Source organism: Myxocyprinus asiaticus, chromosome 24 (assembly GCF_019703515.2).
Source record: "Myxocyprinus asiaticus isolate MX2 ecotype Aquarium Trade chromosome 24, UBuf_Myxa_2, whole genome shotgun sequence".
Classification (NCBI taxonomy): domain Eukaryota; kingdom Metazoa; phylum Chordata; class Actinopteri; order Cypriniformes; family Catostomidae; genus Myxocyprinus; species Myxocyprinus asiaticus.
Window position 1 is genome coordinate 25594955 of NC_059367.1, and position 9955 is coordinate 25604909.

Genomic DNA, 9955 nt, shown 5'->3' on the forward strand with positions numbered 1-9955 from the left:
ACAGTTAATACAAAAGCTTTTTGTTTAAACATTGGCCCTTAACACTTACTTAGTTTACTAATTTTAAGTCTTGACTTGTACTACACATAAATAATATTGGCATTATATATATGCTGTTTAGCCAGAGGGGAATTGGCCCCCACAGTGAGCTTGGTTTCCCTCAAAGTTATTTTTCTCCATAAACCAAGATCTTATGGAGTTTTGTGTTCCTTGCCGCAGTCGCCTTAAGCTTGCTCACTGGGGGTCTAAATATAAATATAATTATTTTTATTATTTATTTTAAGGTGCAATCGTGTTTTTTAAAATTATTTTTATTAAACCACACTATTATGACTCAAAGACATTACTATATTTCAGCTTTTTCTGTTAAAAGCATAATTTTTTGTAAAGCTGCTTTGAAATTATGTGTGTTGTGAAAAGCGATATACAAATAAAAATAACTTGACCTGACATGTGGAAGTCTCTAGTCATACACAAAAGAAAATCATCAATCATTGGTTAATATCAGATGATTCAATCAAATCCTCACTTTGTGAAAGAAAAAGTGAGATGATAATAATAATAATAAGCTTGCTTTTTTTTTAAAGAGCAAGGATCTGATTAGGCAATTATGGAACATGTACAATTCATGTGCTATGAATTTACCAACAAATTATAATACCATTAACAAATTCTGTTGTCATGCCTTTGTTTGTGGAAGCTGAACTGTAACATGGCGCATTTCTATTATTTTTGACTGAGATGATTCAGCTTTGAAAATGGCATCCCATTCATTTCAGCAGTGATCATTAATCACGCAGAGCCACTTTGCATAAAATACCAGAATCATTCAGACTGTGGGTTTGATCCTATACGTCATCTCCATCAGCAACATTGTCTTGGTACTTGCCACTTTCACACTGGTGCTGACTCTTTCTGCAGCCTGATCTCTGGTGTGTGAAGCCATATCCTTTATATATCCGGACTGTTGTATATATATTGTTGAATTTCAGCTGCATCAGCTTCTGGGCCATTGCATGGCTGAGTCTCTTCTACTGTGTGAAAGTTGTGAGTTTCTCCTCCGAGTGCCTCGGATCACTGAAGAGGAACATCTCCACTGTTATCAACACTGCAGTGCTGCTGAGCTGCTTGGGCTTCTCCTTGTTGTTCTTAACAATGTTCACACTTGAACTTGTAGATTCACCGAAAGACAGCTTCAATGTGTCTTCAAACTACAACCTGAACGAATCCTCAAAAGCAAGCTGCCCGATACATTGTTGCCGTTTTTGGTTTTCTCTGCCCCATCCCTCTGATGATCATGCTGCCTACCTCTCTCAGAATGGTTGTGCATTTGTGTGCCCATACACTGGCCTTCCAGAAGAACAAGACCCGTTTTTTTTTTTTTTTTAAAGGCATATACTAATTTATTTTACTGAATTGGGAAAAAATGTATAAAAATTAATAGAATAAATAATATGAAATAATGTAAATGAAAACCACTCATGAACTGATTAAAATGTGTTTATTTTGAACACAGTTATTTGACAATTGTAGTTTCTAATATATGTCGAATCTAGTTAATCAAATTACTGCACAGTAACTCAATCAATACAGAAAACTGATACATAGCAATGGAATATCCATACGCATAAAATACAGTAGTAGCTTTAGAATTAATATTACTTTAATATTAAAAATAGCACTATTGACTTTATTTTTTTATTAGTAATTTTTTATTAATTATTATTTTGCATTGCATTATTTTTCTTCTGGAAACTGGTGTCCCCTCCTTCCCCGATGTTGCGCTTTGTTGTACATTTTGTATGTGTAAAGTGGTCTCAGTCATGCCCTCTGTTTTTTCTGTACTGGTTGTTATTGTTGTTGTCTGTACTGTGTCTCCATCTGCACAAGGCAAATTCCTTATATATTTTATACTTGGCGAATAAATTTTTAACCATATAAAGCATGACATATGAACGTATTGTCAGAAAATTCTTATTTATTGACATTAAACTGTTTTTCATACCATTCGTATCATATTTGATACATTAGGCTATAAAGGTCATTATCCTCCTGAGGCCCAGCAATTAATTTTTGTGCAGGACATTTGTTATTTAAGTTTTTCTTAGCCCATACACGCTAGAGTGGTACATATTGGGGTTTCATCAGAGGACTCCCTGGGCTTTTTAGAGTTACCAAATGTTTGAGAGTTTGGCCATGACAGCTTCCTCTCCTTGGTCTATAAATATGGATCGAAATATATCACAGTTCAATTCAGCACATCAATAAACAGTTTTTATCATATGTATTTTATGCACTAAACACTATATTGACATTTAAAAAAGGGAAATTGTAAAACTTTTTTCGCTGGGTACTTATGGTTCTCAGGAACTTATGGTAAGACAACATCACAATAGCTTTAATGAAATAATGAGATTTGTATAATAACAGAACAGGCTGCATATATGAAAATACACAGAAATATTAGTTCACACTTTAAATATATCTTATAAAAAGTATATGTCAGAATTTTCAAAGCTCTGTGATTTTTTTAAACATTTTTTATTTTTTTGTGGGCATGAATGGAATGGAATGGATTGAGAGATATACATCAAAAGCCTAGTGTATCATATTTGATACATGGTTTATAAAGGGGTGTTTTCAATAAAATAATATTCAAAATTTTATCCAAGCACAAGTTGCTTATATTCATCAAATACTCATTTTAAAATATCAGTAACAATATAATCATTACTGTCACTTTTACTTTATTAAAATAAGCTGTCATTTATCCCAACATCAGAGTCACTTTTTAAATAGATTGATATAAACACTGAAACCACTTATTTTTCACAAATGACCACTAGATGGTGCCATAAGCATGTGAATCTTACATACCATAGGTTGTTTGGCTCATCTGCTTGAACAGAGAGTGAAACAGGAGCCTTCAAACATTGTGTATCATATTTGATACACGCCGCTATAGGGTTAAAGTCTTAAAGTCTTATATGTAAAACACATATTTAAAATAAATGTTAATGTATGGTTTTCACTGATTTAAAATGTCACATTCTGTAACTCCATGTAATGTCCAAACCTATAATCACATATAATAAATTCATTGCATGTCATTGCAATTTATTTGCTACTAGATCCACTTTATTGGTCAAGTACCTAATAAATTAAGACATTTAATATTAAGTTCTAAAACTTCATTACATATGATAATTCCCATATATACAAGATTTTAAATACAGTTGTCCCAAATCTTGATAGATCAGAACATCTGGGGTAAGTCTACTTTAGCAGGATGTCATCAGTCACATTATATCTTAAACAATCTGACCTTTCTTTAACAGAGGAGCTGGAAGGCAGGGTCGGAGTGGCTAATCGGGAGGACCGGGAGAATTCCCGGTTGTCTGCTCAAAACCCGGGCCAGCATGTTTGCATGTTGATTAATAAACTTTCAGACATGTGTCACATAATAGCTGCCAACCGTCCATAATATCAGGTATATAAGGGATCAGAATTGTGCTCCGTAATATAACGGACACATCTAACGTATTTTATCGTCTCACTCTCATATCTAAACAAATGAGAGATTGGGCTGTGAGAGACAAAACATTGGCTGTTGCGCCATTACACGGACGCTTCACTTGACAGCTGGGGAAAAGATCATGGAAGATCCAGCGAGAACAGAACTATTAGCTGAATGGAGGAGCGTGCTTCAGGTAGCAGATCATCACAAGTTCAATACTGACTGTAGTCTCACAATCTAAATCAGTTTATCTCTGAAAACCTCATTCCTTGCAGTGCTGGATGATAACAATAGTCTTTATTGTCACAAAATAAAATCATTCTTAAAGTAAATAAATACAGATGCAACAGCATGACACGGTACAAAAATTATGGGACTTTACAGCTCTCAGTAGATTCAACTCAATGAAACGAACTGTACATAGTACAAAGCCCGATCTTCTTAAAGAGATATTCACCATATTGCCGGTGTCCATAATATTTACATTCAAAGTAAAAGAAGAGTACAGATTTGGATTTTTTTTTTTTTTTTTCAGATGGCATATAGCAATGTAAAGACAACCAATAAACATTCAGTAAGTTTCTTGAGCATTTAATTGCTGCACATATTTTCACTGGATTTGTTGCTACGTTAAATGTTTAAAATACAAAGCACTGAAAATTTGAATCGTGCGTCTGTACATCTTGAAATATTTATGTACAGTTACAGTTCTCTATAGTGTTAATATTTGCCTAGGTAGACTTTAAAATACACTTGACATTAAAGGGCGGTCATACTACACTTCGCGCTGCATTCACTCCCATTCCAATGCATCCGAATGCAGCAGACTGGAAATGCAAGCTCATGCAAAGAAATTTCATACTACGCTACATACCCAAGTCCAAGCTTGGTGAACTCTGAACCGTGAATTTGTACGACTGGAAGACCCGTGACCAATAGAGGATCGAAACTTCCCACCCGACCTCTTGGCTCAATTCAAAGGATACATATAGCTGCTAGTTTTACTATTGTAGAAAAGTGAGTAGACAATATATTTAAAATTTTTAATATAATATTATTTGTTATTTGTGATGTATTATTTGCTTACACCAGAAGTCCTCCGACGTGACATCATATCCTGGTCCAATGCGTTGTACAGAAAAAATGTGCGTGCTCAAAGCCTAGTGTGACCACCCCTTAAAAGTCAAAAAATTTGACTTTTTTTTTTTTTTGCTCTTTTAAGCAACTGCTACAAAATGGATGACATTGGAATTATTTTGTGAGAGCGTTGCAGGACATTTGAATAGTTAAATTGTAAAAACTATATTTTATCCACTGCATTTACAAGTAATTTGTCTACATTTCAGACAAACAAGGATTTGAATAGGCAAATACTGAACAGTGATAACATGAACATTTACATGTACATCTTCAAATAAATGTACAGCAGTTTATATTAGTGAAATGCATCTGCTATGTATTTACAATTACTGAAGAATGCAAATTAAAGTACAATTCACAAATTCTCTTGTCTCGCCTTGGTTTGTGAAAGCTGATCTGTGTATTACTATCATTTTACCTAATTTGTGTTTTCAGATTCAGCTTTAAACATGACATGACCTGATTTCACCAGGGATCATTAATCACACAGGGCCACTTTGCATAAGAGACTCATTCCCTGTTTATCTTCTGTATAAGACCAGAAGACCATCCACCAGATATCAAAGCTGTAAATGACTGTGACTTTGTGTGCACATCATGGTTATCGTGACAGATGTTGGACACATTATTTTTTCGATTGTTATGGTGTTTCTTGGTGTTTCAGGGAACATGTTTAACCTAGTTTTTACCGTAGAACAACAAGTAAAGACCAGAATCATTCAGACTGTGGGTCTGATCCTATGCGTCATCTCCATCAGCAACATTGTCTTGGTACTTGCCGCTCTCTCATTGGAGGTGGCTGTATTTCTGCAGCCAGATATCTGGTGTGTGAAGCCGTATCCTTTATATATCCGGACTGTTGTATATATATTGTTGAATTTCAGCTGCATCAGCTTCTGGGCCATTGCATGGCTGAGTCTCTTCTACTGTGTGAAAGTTGTGAGTTTCTCCTCCGAGTGCCTCGGATCACTGAAGAGGAACATCTCCACTGTTATCAACACTGCAGTGCTGCTGAGCTGCTTGGGCTTCTCCTTGTTGTTCTTACCAATGTTCACACTTGAACTTGTAGATTCACCGAAAGACAGCTTCAATGTGTCTTCAAACTACAGCCTGAACGAATCCTCAAAAGCAAGCTGCCCGACGCCCATTTTTGCTGCAGATATTGACATAACATCATACATTGTTGCCGTTTTTGGCTTTCTCTGCCCCATCCCTCTGATGATAATGCTGCCCACCTCTCTCAGAATGGTTGTCCATTTGTGCGCCCATACACTGGCCCTCCAGAAGAACAAGACCCAAGTGCAGGGTTCAGACTCTTACTTGCTGGTGTGCAAGCTTACCATCTCTCTGGTGGGAGTTTATCTGACCAGTCTATTTATCGTGGCTTTGTTCATCATTATAAGGATAATCGGGGCATTTATCACCTACCTTGTCTTAGTATTTGGCTACAGTTTTTATTCTAGCATGACATCGGTCCTTCTGATGGCTTCAAATAGGTATCTGAAAGAGAAGCTTTGGAGTCTGTTCTGCTGTAGGGAGGCCAAGGAACAAGCTACCAAAAGCCAGACAGTTGAGACGGGGGACGTTTGATCTACATGGATAGATTATTTAACAAAAATTAGCACTATATTACTTGTTTCTGATTTTAGATGAATGTCTATATTACTAATGGCTTGATTTTATAATATGATTTGCTGAATAGTAATGAATTATAACTAGAAACATTTAAATAATATAAAATCTAAATATTGCCCTTTGGGCTAGTAATTACTTTTCTATTGCAGGATTAATGAAATAGTTATTTTGATCTTGGTGACCTAAATGTAACTAATTTATTAATAAAATCAGACGTGTAATCATTTATTTTACTGAATTGTGAAAATTTGTTAAAATAGAATAGAATAAAATATATAATGTAAATGAAAACTCCTGCCTTGAACTTATATTGTGTTTATATTTAATACAGTGATTTCACAATTGTGTTCGTTTCTAATCTGTCGAATCTAGTCCATCACGTTACTGCACAGTGTCTTGATGAAAGATAGAATATAAAACTAAAGTAATCAATTAAACATTTTCTGAATCCTAAGCTTGAGAAATTCTGGTATCCCCATGTTTTCGAATGTCTGTGGCAGAACATCAACATTCATGATAACCTTATGAGCCTCATAAAAGACTTCCACTCCAATCTCCTTCTTCACTCTGTCCCTCCATGCGCTAAGAGCAGGTCTGCCTTCAAACAATATTCTGTTCTAAACTCTTATATATCATAATGTAGTACATAGAATAACTTAATATATTTTTGTATTTTTTATTTATATATTTTTTATGTATTTTATATATAAATGCACAGTCATGGGGGCCTGATAGACAAAACATTTTATTACCTTTGTACCAACATTATGTACCATTATGGATGTGAAATAAAACTTTGACTTGACAACTATATGGAACACAAAGATGGGTTTTTACCTGCATCATTTCTTCAATGGCTACTATATCTGCCAGTGATATTTTCTCTCCAGTTATAAAGGGTCTGTCCTGCAGAAACTTCTCCTCAATGATCTTCAGAACCAAGTTGAGGTCCTCCATGGCAGAATCCATCTTCTCCTTGGGCACTGGGGCCCCTGTGACCACAGGCAACACTGCCTAGAATGGTGAAATATCAGTTACAGGCCAAAACCTGATAAAGAAATGCATTTTGTAAAATGTGACAGATAGGGACTGACTGTTCCATACTTGATAACTAGTACACAACAGTGAACATGTTAGCATTAGACAGGGATCAGTGGCGTGTCCAAACGTTTTGACTGGGGTGGCCCATGTGGTGCACAAACACATTCAAGTGAGGTATGAAGTTTACAATTTTACTAAATTACTGGGATTACAGGGTTTACGGTGTTACGCTGTCATGGTAACGAAGTTATCAAATTAAATTTGAAACAGAAAAGGTTAATAAGTGATTTTGTCACACTGAAATCATGTTAACACACATTTTGTTAACGTACTGTGGCTATACTTTTGAAACAGTGAATATTTTAATGTTTAGAAATTTGCCCCATTAATCTTCATTGTAAGTGCCTCACTGGTACCCAGATTTTCCCCGAGTCCACTCGCTTAACTGTCATCTCTTGACACTGCTTTTTGCACCAACTAGGTTCTACCTGAATTTACTGAAGGCCCACCTCCGACTTGGGAAATGACCAATCATAGTTTAGAATTTGGGGTGGCACCTGAGGTGGCCAATCAAATTCAAGCGGTGGCCAGGGCCACCCATCTGGACAAGCCCCTGACAGGGATCTGGACCAAAAGAATGACTGGGATAGAAAAAGGGGGAGTGAATAAATTAGTTACTAAATTAGTAAGTTAGTAAAGCTGTGCAGATGAAAAAGTGCAAACATATGAATGGTTGCATGAATATTTAGCAAAGAGCATGTAAACAGTGAAAGGATAGTCAAGTTACATAATCAAGTTTTACTCAATGCAAATGCAGACACCATGAAAATAAAGTGGACCTACTTGTGCAACAATGTTTAAACGGAAGATCTTACCCTGAACCAGAAGACCTTTGACCCATTAGCTCTTATGTTTGTGTGCTGCCAGGAAAGATACTCATCAAATCGTGCACGCTTCTGCAGGTCAGCTGGGTACCAGTGGTCAGGGGTGCAATGTTTCGCTGCCAAGTACTGCAGAATAGCTATGCTGCACAGCAGTAAGTCAATGTTAAAAGTACACATAAATATGTACCCAGTGTAAACAAGGGTTGGACTGCACTTGCTAACAACATATCTCTCTGTGAGGATAAAATCTCCATCTTTAAGGACTGGTACCTTCCTTATAATGCTTTAAAATAGCTCCTTAAGGTAACAGTTGAAGGTAACAATTTTACTGTGTATATAGAACATACAGAACTACTGACACCAACTGCTATAGCAAGGAAATTACAGCTGAATGTTTATCTGGACTATTGCAATATAAAACTTAAAACCAAATTCCAAACAAAAATAAATTACCCGCAGCCAGATCCACGGCTTTGTATTCAAAGGGAATTTTTGTTATCTTAGCAAATACGAAGACGGAGCGACATGGCTGTGAATGAAGATCGAGGTGCAGCTCAAGTGGCATTTTGGATTGCAAGACCCTGAAGGGGTTATATGAGTGCTGCTTATCCAAACTTCACATCTTCATATGCTCTATGTTTATGCTCCGCCTTCCAGTGGTCAATAGTACAATGTTCTTGTGACACCTAAAACTAGGTTACCATGTTATGGCTATCCACTTCATTTATCTAATTACATGCAATTGATGTCATGATGAAAGAAAAATGGTAAGAGCTGAGAAAAAACATATGTGTGCATGTCACAGGAAATTTGCCTGAGATATGGTGAGGGAATGAGAGAGTGTGCTTGATAAACCTTGAGAGAGAAAACTCAAATATTGCATTTACATGCACTTCAATACAATTTAATTATTAACTTTTTTATTTATCTTTAATAAATAACGTTTTTTATTTTCTGTGAGTTTTTGGGGTTGTGTGTGTTCGTGTGCCACCAAAGATTGTTGTAATAGGCTAAAGTCCAAGAGAACCACAACAACTCTTTTCACCTCACATCTGTTTCTGTGCACAATTCTGTGCACAATTCAAATGCTGAAATGTTAAACACATTTGCATTTAGATATAGCCTAAACCACTGGGAGCAGTTTAGAATATCAATAAAATTAAATAAAAAACTTTTTAAAACACCATTTTTTTATTAATTATTTTTTTATTATTATTTATTTATTTATTTATTTATTTTTTGGTCTGTTTTAGTTTTGAATGCTGAATACTAGTTTAAACCCTTATGGTTTAAAGTTTCATGTGCATAGACTATTGCAGGTCAGAAAGTAATGAAAAATGTAGGCTACTAAAATTCGAAAAGTTTAATAATTTTAATGAATTCAACCACATGATGGCGCAATAAGGCCTTTTCTGTCTTGTAGACTAAAGACGAAAGCTCTGGAACCAAGAATCAGTGCCTTCTCATGCAAACCTATCGGTTGCTAACTTATCCAATGAATCAATCAAGGTAAAGATACTTGATACAGAAGATTGTAAGAGATTTCCCTCATGCTGAACATTATGAATTGTTATTGCAAGAAAGAGGTCCACGGACCAAACAAATCCATTATTTCCATATAGAAACCTTGGAAAGTAATGATGATCTCTCCAGCTCATCCTTGCTCCTCAACATGGTTTATTTATGTGGCAACTGCTTAAGCTCTAACATCAAATGAGCGCATATTCCAGGAACACGT

At 35.7% G+C, this 9955-nt stretch overlaps 1 protein-coding gene and 1 pseudogene across 1 annotated transcript; one reads left to right on the plus strand and one right to left on the minus strand.

Annotated features, from left to right (window-relative positions):
- Window positions 1-681: 681 nt before the first annotated feature.
- On the plus strand, window positions 682-5718 carry LOC127415400 (taste receptor type 2 member 40-like; annotated as a pseudogene).
- Window positions 5647-8782, minus strand: LOC127415401 (glutathione S-transferase theta-1-like). The gene is made up of 4 exons (XM_051654107.1): window positions 8671-8782; window positions 8209-8354; window positions 7130-7306; window positions 5647-5810 (listed from the first exon to the last, which is right to left on the minus strand). Exons 1-4 carry the CDS (start codon window positions 8780-8782, stop codon window positions 5745-5747), a joined length of 501 nt encoding a protein of 166 aa, XP_051510067.1. The 3' UTR covers window positions 5647-5744.
- Window positions 8783-9955: the final 1173 nt, after the last annotated feature.